Consider the following 14,395-nt stretch of genomic DNA (forward strand, 5'->3'; position numbering starts at 1 on the left):
TGGTCACTACACCAGACCAAGGCTGTTCAGAAGGACCTGGTATACCTTCTCTCTGTTCTCTCCCCATTTGCCAGCTAGATGCAGATGATGCTGATGAGGCCCCAGATGATGGCAGAGCCACAAGAAGGAAGATGCCTGGGTTCCTGAGTTAATCACCTGTGGAGAAGAGCCGCCCAACAACCAGGAACGCCCATACTGCCGGCTACATGACTGAGAAACTATTGTGTTAAGGCACTGGAAATGGTGACGCCACTTTCTGTTACAGCAGCAAGTGTTACCTTAACCAACGGAAGCATTAAACATGCTCTACACGATCATCATGATGGTAAGGATGTCAGGCATTGCATCACACAAGCCATCATTAATGCTGTTATGAAATCTTGGCCAAGTAAGCACACAAAAAGATGTTCGACATCATTCTCCATGAGGAAAATGCAAACTGAAACCACTACTTCACTCCCACTAGGATGGCTGTGAACAAGAAGATAGACAGTAACAAGTATTGGCAAGAATGGGGAGACATTAGAACCCTCCTGCATTGCTGGTGGGAATGCAAAATGGTGCAGCTGCTGCAGTAAAGTTTGGCACTTCCTCAAAAACTTAAACACAGAGTTACCGTAAGACCCAGCAATTCTACTCCCAGGAATATACTCAAGAGGACTGAAAACATATGTTCATACAAAGGCTTGCACAGGAATGTTCATAGCAGAAATACTCATTTTAGCCAAAAAGTGCAAACAATTCCAATTTTCATCCACTGATGAATGGATAAACAAAATGTGACATATATATTTGCATATTATTTAGTCATAAAAAAGAACGAAGTACTGACACACAATGCAACATGAATTAAGCTTGACAAAAGTATATGTTGAGTGAAAAAAAAAAGCCAGAAGGAAAGATCACATACTATACGATTCTGTGCACAGGAAATGTCCAGAATATGCAAATCCATAGAAAGAAGGGAGATAACTGGGGGTGAGGGGCTGTGGGAACTGAAATGAAATGGAAAGACTGCTAATGGGTAGGAGGTTTCCTTTTGGGGGTGATGAAAATGTTTGAAACATTAGACAGTAGGTATGATTGTCCAACTCTGAAAATACACTAAAAACTACCAGACTGTACATTTAAAAGGGGGAATTGTATGACATGTGAATCATATTTCAATAATAAAAAAAGAGAAATCTTTGGGTGCCTGGGTGGCTCAGTCGGTTAAGTATCTGCCTTCAGCTCAAGTCATTCAGGGTCCTGGGGTCAAGCCCCGAGGTGGGCTTCCTGCTCAGTGGGAAGTCTCCTTCTCCCTCTCCCTCCGCCGCCCTCCCCACCCCGCTTGTGCTCTCTTTTTTTTCTCTGTCTTTATCAAATAAATAAATAAAATCTTACAAAAAAAAAAAAGAAATCTCCTCTATTTGCTTTATCTTGCCTCCCAGAGAACCTCAGCTCTACACAAAAAGGCACTGAGCTCTTTTTAGATAATGACTGGGAAAAGGTATGATTCTAGGATGCTGGGAACGTGCTAAATTTTAGCTGGGTGAGTTATATGGGTATATACATGTGTACATACTCATTCTAGTCATGATCTCAGGCTGGTCAGACCCCCACAAGATCCTTCCTCCTAGCTTCTCCTACAACAATGCAAGTGCAAACAGAGGCCCAAAGCCATATGCATTAAATGACTAGAGACCTACAATACCAACCAAGCTTTCTTTCATTTAGGTAACAGTGTAGCTGACACTGAGATGAGATAAGTATTTATAGGTAAACCTGAGAATGATATGAGGGTGTGGAATGGAGTCCCAGAATAACTACTAAAGTGTGTATTGCATTGGCAAAATTCTGTAAGGAAGAAAAAAGTTCTAAAGGGGTAGTGTGCTACCGGTATCAGGGGTGGGGACCCAAGAGAGGATTGCATATGGAAATCCTTCTTTTCCCTACTCAGGTACATGTCATTTTCAGGAGTCAAGCTCAAACCACCAAATAAGGAAAGCTTGTTTGATCACATAAAATAAATTCTCATCGAAGTACTTAATAGTCAAAACTGGAGTAAGGGATCATCAGGATGTTTTCATCCTCCAACCAAGAATAGAATTTGGTGACTCCATGAATCTGCATTAGAACCTTCCGAATCCATCGGAAAGACTGTCCTTTAAATTGTAATACCTTCTGTGAAAAGACATAACTTACTTGCAGGAGACTTTAGTTCTGTCGGCCACCATGGTCCACTGTTGCTGGTTGGTGGAGACCTCAACATAGTAGCTGTAGCTTCGATCATCACAGTCCCAAAGTAGCAACCTGAACAAAGGAAAATGCATAAGAATGCTGTGAATGTTCCAACTGCCTGTTTCCTGACGCTGTAGGCACAAGGAAATTCACGTCTACTTTACCCCTCCTTCCTGTCTCCTTTGCCCCCCCGCCTCCCCCCCACACACTTCCAGGGCTGGAGAAAAGAAGTAAATCCCCAGCAAAAGTCTGGTGACAGGAGGTGGAGTCAATCTGCAGTGAGAGCCTTGTCTCTTTAGGAACTTACTTCACCAATACCCAATCTCAGGCAGCCTATGTCCCCTGATTGGCTATGCTCTTCAGGTTGGCTGATCCGTGAGAAGATGTCCCCAAATCCTCCCTCCTGATTCATCTTCAGTTGGCTGGGCTGACCAAAAGTAACATCCCTGAGACTAGCATTCATGGGGAAATCTGTGCTTTCTAACTGATAATAACTAGTGTGCCCCCAATGACCTCAATTATCATGTTTTAGATTCCTTGTCATTCTTACCAGACTTCTTGCATAGCTGTGGTACAATGATCTGATTTGAAGATACAAGCAAACATATATTCATTAGTAAAACTTTCTTATTATTTAGAGATTGATTATTCGGGTTCTGTTCCTCACATCTCCTTTTTAGCTCAGATAAGAACCTGAGCATTGACTATGTGATTCCATTTACATGAAGCTCAAAAGAGACAAAATTCATCCCTGGTGACAGGAATCAGAACAGTGGTTACCTCTGGGAGAGGTAATGCTTGCAGAAGGGGATGAGGGGACCTTCCAGGATGCTGGAAGTGTGCTGATTCTGACCGAGTGGTAGTTCGTGGGTATACACATAATAAATACCCAGTTGAGCTATACATGAAAGATGTGTGCCCTGTATGTGTGTTATTCCTCAGTTAAAAAAAAAAAAGAATAAGAAAAGAATCTCAGTATTGTAATACAGGATTAGTCAACAACCCAGTATTTTGCTTCTGACAGTGCCACAGTGCTGGGAGATGAGAGGCCATTGTTTTCTATGATTTCAGCCTCAAAAAAAAAAAAAAAAATTATGATTTCAACCTCAAAAATCCTTCTCATACAAGGTATCTATCGTTTCACATTTGGTCGGTCACACACATTTGCTTCCTCCAAAGGCCACAACAGAAAGTGAGCTCCCTGAAGGCAGTGCCTATGTCTTATTGATCTTTCTATATCCAGGTACTCAGCATGGAGTCTCACAAAGCCTACACTCAATGAATATTTATTTGTAACAACAGTAATAATGAGGATTATTACTATCATAGTAGCCAACATTTCTTTAATGCTTATACTGTGTACCAGACCCTATGTTAAGTGCTCTATATAATTTATTCTATTAAATGCTTCCAAAATCCCCTTAGCAAGCATTATTATTCTCATCAAATTATAGATGGTGCAAGTAAGGCTTACCACTGTTAAGTAATGTGTCTATGCTCAAACAGTTAGTGCTGGCAGATACAGGGTTCAAACCTGGTGTCCTGTCCAAAGACCGTTTCTATCATCCCTCTGCCAAGTGCTTCCTTTACTCCCAGTTTATGGACTGGGTTCCAATTTACAACTGCAACCTATCACTCTACAAAAGCAGTTCATATTATTTGCCCCTGATCTTGCAATGATAATCAATAAAAACCCTTTGCACAAGCTCAGTTTAGTGTCGCCCATAACGCTATTATTGGGGATTAGAAATGACACTGTGTTCCCTTTACCTTTTGTTCCTTGTTTTCAAGTGTAATTTTGTTTGCTATCAATGACTAAGCCCACACTACCTAATATTTTGGAATTCATCATTTAAGTAAAGCAGGAACAGATCCCACCTTAACTCCCTTGAGTATTCCCCTTAATTCCCCTGAGTATTTAATCTCTCAAAGTACTCTGAATGAATCACACAGGATCCCGCCCTATTGTTTTTAAGTGTCTAATAATTCTGCTCTCAGATTATACCAGCTTGCCTGATAAGAAAGTGAATCATTTCCCTCATTAGTCATTTCCTCAAGTATTATTCTAGTTTCTTAGCATTTTTATGAAGTTGGCCTGTTAATTTATATTTATGTTGGGTAACTTTTAAAAGTGTAATTTTTGTTTCTATGTTTGTCTAGCTCTTTTAAAGATTACAGAAAGATTGTTGATCTTCTTGTTTTAAAAAAATTCTACTCCAAACATATGGATTCTGTTCATAGATGTTCCATAGATGTTCTGGGCTGGAATAATTTATAACTCTGCCAGATTACAAACAAGAAAAAAGTCTTCAAATTGATTAATCACTCTCTTTACTTAACAACCCTGGTAACAGGCTTTTTGGGAAACGACAACATTGAGGCTATTTCCCCAGTGAGATTTTGGATTATTTGTGGAGAGCCAGGTTCACCATAATCCCTGTCGTTGTGGATAATCATGAATTAGTGTTTCTACCAGAGTATCTATGAAAATAATCAGGCCCTTTTGGGATCGAATCTAACCACATCTCAAAATATTTCATGGAAAAAGACTGCCCTGAGGAGATGGGATATGAAGAAGATAAAAAGGAAGACCAATTATAAGTAAGTATCACAAATGCTCTAGTAGAAATTTCTGGAGTGACGGGATATCATAAGAATTTTTAAAGTATTGCATATTTTGCCCCTTAGTAGCTTTTTCTGTAAAGTCCTCCAACTTGTCTTGGGACAGATTTTTATTTTAAAATGAAGATCACCTGTAATTTCAGTAATTTTGTAAAAACACATACACATGGTGCAAATTATTTGTAACTTGGTTCTTGCACGTCATGATTTATTACGAATACCTTTCTTCTGGATCTATCAAATTTGCTTCCTCATCGTAAGTACTGGCTTCACAGAATTTCACCTTATGGACGTCCCATAATTTATTTAATCAGTTTCTTATTATTGAACACTTAGGTAGCTGGTAATATTCGATGACTAGGAAAACTCTGTGATGAATGTTCTTAAGCTAAAGCTATGACTACTGCCTGTGAAAGTTTCTGTAGTGAAACTCCTGGGGCAGAGTAGGTGAGGTCTTGACATGTATTACAAAAGTCTGTACTAGTTTATACTCACATTACCAGCAGCGTATAACAAATGTTTGTTTCTGTGCATCATTGCTGACATTGTGTATTATGTTTAAAAATACTGCCAATTTGATAGATGAAATCTATGTCATTATTTTGATTTGCAGCTTTTTACTTATCATTGAACTTGACACTTTACCCATTTTCTACTTATATTTATCCTTTTGTTAATGACTTACAAGATGCCCTCTATATTTGAAAGATATTAATCTACTGCCTATCATAGTTTGCATGCTGAAGGTATTAATTTTTATTAGCTCAGTCTATCGATCTTTACTTCAATAATTTCTCCTGGCCTAAATTCTTTTTTCTGAACAGCAGCCAAATGCACACACCGGTTGAGATATCTCTTTTCTATTTCTCTATTAAGAGTCTCTGGGGGCTGGAAATGTGGGGTCATGGTGACTTCTGAGTGGAAAAGGGACACTGATGGATCTCAGGTTTTCAAGCCACCTACACTTTGGAGTTTTTAAGAGAGATTCTAATTCATGTGCTCGGATGAATATTTGTTTGGAATTTAGGCTTAGTCAGGAATGAAAATCCCTCTGTTGATTCAACTGAAAAAAAAGCAAGCACAGTCTAAGGACACTATAGGAAAAACTGGCTCACTCTCTTTTTTCCCACGGAGAAGAATTTTGCTCTAAGAAGGCACAACTGAAAAACCCACCAACTCCCTCACTTCTTCCCTTGCCGGCAGTCTGTTCCATGTCTGCACCTGGGATTTGTAATCTGCTGAGGCACGTTTGCTCAGGGAGCTCGCCCAGGACAGACACACTCTCTCTGACCTTACTGGAGAGGCGCTCCTTAAACATATCCCTCTACATCTGACACACCTCCACCAGGACGTTAGAAGTCATTTCCAGAAGGGGCTGGATAAGGAAGCCACTGGCCAAGATCTGCTGGTGCAGATGAGGTCTGTACTTAGCTGTTGCCACAAACCCCTCTCCCTAATGAGCACTGCATGAAATGCCTGGTGATATTAAACGTTGTCTCCTCCATCTTCCTTCAGTCTCGTTGTGGAGTTTCCCTTAAAAGCAGTGAAGTGCTGGGCTTTTTTTAATTGATTAGCAGATGTGATTTTGCTTACATCTTCCATAAATGCTCTGGCTGGCTGCATACCATTGATTACCGGGGTTCAGTTTACAGCAACTAATTGCTCTCCTTGCTGGTGTTTTGATACAAAATTCAATAGTGAATATGTTTTCAAAACTCTTGTCTTTGCGGCTTGAGTCAGAAGTGACTTGAGGCAAACCCAGTGGACTGAGTTTTCCCTTCTTTAAAATAATTGCTCTCTCATCAGTCTGTGAAGAAAGTTTCCAAATTGTAGCATTCTAATTGGAAAGTCTGCATTATGCATGCGATGACAAACTATGTTGTGCTGAATGGCATTTTTTTCATCCCTTTCTTAAGGGATTAATTCTGTGCCAGATTGGGAACAGTGCTGAGGTTTAAATAGTTGAGATCAACAGCTTCTCCACTGAATTGGTGTCTTTTAGGTCAGCAGCAAGTATCTGTTTTGCCTGTTTCTAACTGTCCATCACGGGAGATTCCACCGGAAGGCCCAGGACCATGTCGGCTGTTGTGGCCATGCTCTTTGCTCACGCAAAAACCCACAACGAAGAGGAGACAACTGCCCGGATATTAGTAATACACTAATTTGTTATCAAATCCATTTCTAATCTCCCAGCCAAAACCAAAGATACTCTGACCTCCAAGGTTTGGAGACTATTCTTTGTTCAAGATCTTTAGAAATTAAGCTCTTTAGAAATAATCTTCTTCCGTTCAACAAATATTTACTGAGTATTGACTGAGTGGCATTAACAAGTCGCTGCGCTTGCTTGTACTTCAGCTTCATCCCTTGTGAAACTGAAGATCTAGACTCCATGGTTTCTAAGGGCTCCTCCCATTCTAACACTCTAGAATTTGCTGCAACTGCAGTAGAGGTGCGGGGGCGGCGGTCAGAGTTCTCTCTTTGCATGTCTGTCCATTATACAGTGACTTCCCTCTGTGAAAACTGTTTCTGGCCTAACCCAGAGGTGGACACGGTGGGGTTCCTGAGCTTGGTGTGTGGATCTGGGTGCATTCTGGGAAGACACATGACCCATGCTGTACCAACTGGATTTTGTTTCTCGAGAACTGAGAATTATGTGAGATTCCGGTTTAATTGGCCCTGTTCACTTAAAATGACATGATGAAAACATGGGCCATCTGGGGGTGACCCTCTTTCATCAGAGGCACAAAGAGGCAAAGAAAGTCATCTGCAGTGAGAAGCAACGAAGACAGATGATGTGGCCCAGGGAGGGGTTATCCAGGCTCCTGGCAGGATTCCAATAGCTGACCTGGGTCCATATGAGGGCCACCAGAGTTCCTGCCCTAGTGTTCTATGAGAAATCTCCCCATCATTTTAATAAGCCTACCATTTATGGCTTAGGCCTTCTTTATGTGGTTTCTGAAGCTTGGAACCAAAGAGCCTAAGATAAGCTCCTAGCACAGTGCCTGAGATGGAAAGGCCACGCAACAAAGAGCAGAGGTTCCCACAATGAGGGTGACAATGATGATGAGAGGGCTCCAGGAACACAGAGGTGGGACGTGAGGAACACAGATGGTGAGGAAGCTCGCTTTGGATGGAGATCTTCACTCAAGTATGAGAGAAGATTCTTGGGGTCGCTTAAGCCTCCAACTCTTGATTTCTGTTTGGGTCATGATCTCAGGGTTGTGGGATGGAGCCCCACATTGGGCTCCCTGCTATGCAGGGAGTCTGTTTGGGATTCTCTCTCTTCCTCTCCCTCTGCCCTCTCCCTGCTCACGTGCCGGGACATTCTCTCTCTCTCTCAAATAAATAAATAAAACCTTTTTTTTTTTTTAAAGAAGAAGATTCTCAGTGGCAGCAGAGAGTGGCAGGGCCGCACTGTGGGAAGAAGATTCTCAGTGGCAGCAGAGAGCGGCAGGGCCGCACTGTGGGAAGAAGATTCTCAGTGGCAGCAGAGAGCGGCAGGGCCGCACTGTGGGCTGGAAAGGCCACCGTGTTTGGGGCGGGTTCCTCAGGGTCTGCCGAGCTGCAGGGAGGGAGCCTTGCAGAGATGGGACACTCAGCGTAGCTGGTAACTCTCTTTAGCGGTGGCCCTGGGGGAACAGGAGAGAGGAAAGCAGGGATGCCAGGGACAAGAAGGATGCAGGGCAGGGTCAGGGAAGAGAAGGGCCAGAGTATCGGCCAGTTCTAGGCTGCTGAGGGATTAACTGGGGCCAAACGGGGCTGACTAACTTTCAGAAGAGAGAGGGCCTAGAGGTCGTGAAGCAAAAGAATAGATGTGGCAGACACGGATATGAGGGTGAAGAGGAAGGAGCTGTGGTCACAGAGGGAATCTTCGGTGCTTTGGCACCTCATTCAGAAGAACCCAGTTCCCCCTCTTCTGAGGGAGGAGCAAAAAGACAAACATTACGTCAGAGGCTCCATTCTAATCTCTGCTACTGAGAGGCGGGGGGAGCCTGTAGCAGCTGCCAGAAAGAATTATACAGCTCCAGAGGAACAACTTTCAGGGCAGAAACTGGGATTTTCCCACAGACGAGAGGGGCCCTCACTGTCAGCTGTCACAGGGCTCAGTGACGTAGCTTCCTCCTCGGGTGGAGAGGAAGGTCAAGCTGAGACGAGTGGCGGGAGGACCACAAGCCCAGAATGAGATTCTCAGCAGCAGACTGGAGCCAAGTAACAGCATTTTGATCGAAAGTGTGTGAGGCAGAGCAGGTGGCTGCCCTGCAGATTCCAGGCATGAGAACCCCCGAGGAGCTGCCGCCACGGGGGCCCTGCCTCTAAGTGGGCCGCAACTTTCAGGGCAAAGGGGACACCCTCCTTCTCTGACAGCAGGAGGAGGGAGACACAGGCTGCTCGCCAGATGGAGTGGGAGCCTGGAGGATCCGTTAGTCACAGGACATCAGAGAGCCTACACACTGTCTGATGCCGTATCATCTCTCATGTCTTGGACACGGAGGGCGATTCCTGCAAGAGACGAAGAAATCACGGCACTGGCTAACAATATTCTCTTGCAGCTGGCAAGGGAAAAGACAGGTGCAGGCGCTCGGTCGTCTGGCATATGTAGTTTCTGTGTTTAGTTGCTGAAGCCCCAGGATGAAGAAAAAGTGAGAAGATGCAGTAAAGTATACCCCTGGGCTTCACAGTGTAGGCTGGCCCATTGAAAAAGAGGAGAATAAGAGGAGGGGCTTTCTCTCCTATTAAATCTTACAGTCAGTAGGGATTATACCGTACAGTATAATCCAGGTAAATTCTATGAAAGTGGAGAGATGCCAATAAAGAACATGCCTGCAGGACAGGGCGATATGGACAGCTGGAGGGGACAAGATTTTCCAAAAGTTTGAGACAGTATAAAACTGCCCACTTTTAATAGCTAATTGAGACCATCACTTCACTCCTTGGAAGGATTAAGTTTTTAATTTCAAGTTTTAGGTGATAACATAAAAGATAACACCATGCTACCAAACAGCACGGCTGCCCCTGCGATATTCAATAGACACGGAGTGTGGAACGAACAGTGAACGACTCCTCATAATCCCACCTCACATTCACGCAGACCTCACTGGTTTCAAAATGTTTTTGCATATATTATCACATTTGGGGGGGAAAAAAAGACAATTTATAATCAGCACATTTCCTGCTTTCAATGCAAATCTATTTTCCTAAATTACTTGGTTAATTTTCTTCCGGGGGCTACACACCGCCCAAGCAATCTTTCACAGATTACCCAGTCACTTGGCAAACCCTTTATTAATAAATACGTTTGGGGCCTAGGCTTATGATCTAGATTTCATACTATACAGTCCAATTTGATGAAAATTCTTTCATTTTACCCTTTCCATGTGGATATATGAGAAAATTTTGTTTGGGCTGAACAGCGCTTGTGAAGAAAAGCAGTGTTCTACTTTTCAAGGTGACTCTTTCTAATACAGTCCCTTCCTTAAGCAAGACACTGAGCTCAAAACTATTGGGAACCATTTCAAATGGTCTTGTTAGATTGTAAAAGGTGAAGTCTCATTATGTTACAGGCCTTTTCAGCTGTGACACGCTAAGCGGGCATGCAGCTTTCACAGATCCTTCCCTGTGTTTAAATTTGGCATTGTCAATGTCCCTCTTGGCAGTGAAGCTGTCTTCCTTGATCTCAGCATCTTCTTCATCAGGACATGCACACAGGACGCACACACCACTAGTGACATCGGCCCAATTTGGCTCACCAGCAGGACCAGAAAAGGACGTGCAAGGGGTGGAAACTGAGAGGTCCTGCCCAGACCACAGGGCTTGGCTCCCTCAGTCTCAAGGCCAGCTCACTCCCCCTGCGTTTCCTAGGAAGGCTCATCAGGGCTACTGCAATTTAACAAGGCCAGAACTGGTTAATGGCTGAGGGCAATATGCACTTGGGCGAGGGTTTCTGTTCCCTGCTCCAATTCAGTAAAATTATTCACAGGGTTAGAGGAAGGCCCAGGCATGTTTAACAACTCAGAGCTCACTGATCTACCAACTGTGTGTCAGGGATCTTACCCCCTGGATCAGTACTCACATTTATGACCCGTAAGATGAAATGGCCCCAGCGTGAGACTTCATCCAACAGGTAGGGGAGTAAAGTGTCACCTGGTTCCAGGTTCCTTATGTAACACCATCCAAAGGCCCCTCCTTTAGCTTTCAGGACCAAGCCCGGTCAGGAGGAACCACCCCGACCATGCTTCTAGGGTGTAGGGACCATGCATGGCTAATGTCCTGGTATTCCTCATGGTCCCCAGCACACCATAAGCTCTACTGAGTTGAACCGAAGGAGACAGGGGGAACAGGGCACGAGAGGATGATGGAAAGAGAAGAGGGAACTAGAGATCAATCACCCTCTAACAAAAGCCAGGTAGCTCCACCCCGGGACAGCACCTTTTAATGCTCCATTATGCTCCATTTCAATCGGAAACACCCCCCAGCCAGTCCTCCACCCCCATACCATTTTGGAGAGTCTCACTTCAGGAGGTAATTTATGAAACATATCAACTCTGCCTGCTATTTCATCTCCAGAGCTTATTCTCCTGCCCCTCCTCTGACCACACGCTAACATGTGTCCACATGCACACAGCCTACAAAGCACCAAGAAGCAGAGCCAAAAAGAAATTTAATAAGCTCCACGGCTCCTTTCTATTCCCTCGGGTCAAGTTTTCATAGGAATCTGTGACTGTGGGAGAACTCACAATTTAGCTACAGGCACAGCTTTGTATTCCCTCAACCTGGTGATAAAGGGAGAGAATGGAAAAGGCAAAACAAAGGTGGGGAAGGCTCGACTCTGAATATTACAGGTGAGAGAACATTCCAGCAGGGCTGAACTACAAGGCAAAAAATCCTCCTATTCAGGCATGTAATCTCTTTATTTTTTTTTCTCACCAAATCTTTCCTCTATTTTCCTACATTTCTCTTTCTTACCAGCCTGACCTTCTCACCCAAATCAGATACAGGTTTCAACCTTTGCTCCAGCCTTGAATCATCTTCTTTCCCCACAGGGCACAATCTATAAAGTCCAGAGCTCTTGCTGAAAATGATTTGAAAGCACTTGCCCATCCAATGCAGGCCCTCACCCTCCTGCAACTGTACCACCTGTGCCCACCACTGCTTGTTCCTCTTTCATATCCTCTCTCTGCGAAATTGCTGCCCCCCAACCCCACCCCTGGAGGTGTGGCCCCCAATCTCCTATTCGTCCTGCTAGGTCCTGCACAATGAAATGCTCCTCTGCCCTCTTTCTCGTACTTTGCCTGGTCTACATTTCCTCTCTTTCGGTCCCTTTGTTAATGAACTTCCTCCATGAAATTGCTGTGAAGGCTTTCACCTGAAGACAGCTACGCTCTAAAACAGAAAAATAAAACTGTAATAACTTACAAGTGCTACAGAATTAAACACTTAGAGTAGACTATTTTATTTGAAGTCTGAGGTGTCTGACAAATCATAATCCTCCGTGTGGTACATGACTTATGACTAAAATAAAGACCACATTAGTGAGACTAATAATAGTAACATCTTCACCAACACATAAAGTGAGAATTCTAACTATGAGTTCTTATAAACAAAAGATAATTAATCAATTTAATATGTGACTACGTGATAAGTCTTTTGAAGCATGGCAAGAAGCAAGGGAAAAAAATCAAGATTTTATATAATTTTTTTGTAACGGCTAGAGGGTAAAAAACGGCTAATTATGTTTTTCAGTGGAATTCTTTTGATCACTGGCCACTTGGTACAGTTTTCTTGATCCAGGTCTTCAAAGCTGGGATCGTAAGTTTTAATTCAAACATTTTCAGTTGAACATTAGCCACTCTAACTTTTCTAGCTGCTAAATAGCTGTAATCAGATCAAACTCATGTGGGTTATAGGACCAAAGGCTAAACACATTTGCCTTTTTTTTTTTTCTGGAATCGCCTCTCCTATCTCCCCCCCTCCCCACCAAGTGGGAGGCCCTGGCAAAGGCTCCGAATGCAGAGGGGGCATGGTTCTCCCCCCTGCTGCAGAAGATGTGAGAATGCAGTTTTCTGTCTCATACTCTCCAGAATTACAGAGCAGCTCCCCCTCCCTCCCACATTTGTTTGGTTGAAGGAGCATCAGACAGGAAAAACACTCTCTCTTTAGAATGTATTCTGTAAGAGCTGTCTTTTTAGAAATAACCCTCCCAGGTGCCAACATGAATATTCACCAGAGTGTACCGAGCGCAGGGGCCGGTCTCCACGCCATGTACACTAATCCTTCAGAATGTATTCCAGGCAAGCTACCAGGGTAAACTCCCGTACAGAATCCAGGCTTTCCGATGATGGATATTGGATGGCTGAAAGGAGAAAATCTGAGTGACGGAGGCAGAGATGAATAAATCACTCATATCTGTCCATGGCCCTGCTGCAGCTAGACCTTGCCGTTTTGACTCAAGCAAAGCATACGGCTGCATTAGAATGTTGCACTCTGTGAATTAAAGGGTTTCTTTTGTTCATCTGGCTTATCCTTTCTCATCAAGAAGAACAAACATTTCTCTCCCTTCTGCCCCATAGCCCTGTCAGCTGACACCTTTGTTACTTTCTTTGTATTTTGGCTGATACGAGGGGCACGGACATCCTGAGAGCACAGTCCTAGTCCCACGCAGGCACCCAACGTGTGTATGCACATGTCCCTGTGTGTGAACACACACACACACACACACCACACCCCTCTATATCACTGCCCTGACTCACATTCAGAAAGGATTGAGAACGCTTATAAGCCAGGGAAGGAATCACACCCAAGGTAGTGAGATCTCAGGTTTCCCAGGATCCTCCCACTCTGGCACCAAATCCTAAAAGTCAACACTGATATTCATGCCAAGAGGCAGAAGGGGACCTGGCTAAGGCAGCCTGTCTGAGTCACACATGGGCCTGTCGTAACCCATGCTCTTCAGATAACCAATGTTTAGGTGTCAGAGGCTGGGAGGCATCCCTGGGGTAACCTCCAAAGCGCTGGTGCTGGGAATTATTCCAGCTTTCGGCACACTTTGTACCCTGATTAGCTGGGGCATTCAGGTGCTTGGGGGCTCCTGGTAGCTCAAAGGAAGAAGGAGCATGAGCAGGGAAGAAGAAAACGGTGTGGTTTCAGTGACACTCTGGGTCAAGTCTCCTCAGCCTATTGGAGCAGGAAAAGCTCCACTGACTCTCCCACAGCCTCTGACGGGACACAAGGACATCGCTAGGCAATACGGAGTAACTAGTAGTGGCAGGAGATGGGAGACATGAGGCTCAACTCTGCCTCTGTCTTGGAACCCTATATTCTCAGATTTAGAATCTGTTACATGGGGTGCAGGTAGGGGAAGACAGGGAGATGAATTTTAATGTTGGTGATTTGTGGTTCCTTTTATTTTAAAGTGTTTTTTTTTTAATTACAAAGTAATACATAACAAAGCCTTTGGTACTTATAAAGTATCCACTCTGAAAAGGCATTACACTAATTGTAAAAAAATGTAAACCAATATTTTCAAGAATGTTCTTTAGTAGCAGAACCCCTTGAC

The 14,395-nt window shown here is 43.7% G+C and overlaps 1 protein-coding gene across 7 annotated transcripts in view; it reads right to left on the reverse strand.

The window, feature by feature from the left end:
* BTBD9 (BTB domain containing 9) overlaps window positions 1–14,395 on the reverse strand; it is a 402,059-nt gene that overhangs the window by 75,297 nt on the left and 312,367 nt on the right. For all 7 annotated transcript variants that reach the window (XR_004625261.1, XM_011234240.3, XM_011234241.3 and 4 more), the window contains one exon: window positions 2,185–2,292. Coding sequence is in view for 6 of the 7 variants with exons in the window: in XM_011234240.3 (XP_011232542.1) it covers window positions 2,185–2,292 (108 nt within the window). In the remaining variant the exon portion in view is untranslated. The remainder of the gene's footprint in view (window positions 1–2,184; window positions 2,293–14,395) is intronic.

Source organism: Ailuropoda melanoleuca, chromosome 5, assembly GCF_002007445.2.
Source record: "Ailuropoda melanoleuca isolate Jingjing chromosome 5, ASM200744v2, whole genome shotgun sequence".
NCBI lineage: Eukaryota > Metazoa > Chordata > Mammalia > Carnivora > Ursidae > Ailuropoda > Ailuropoda melanoleuca.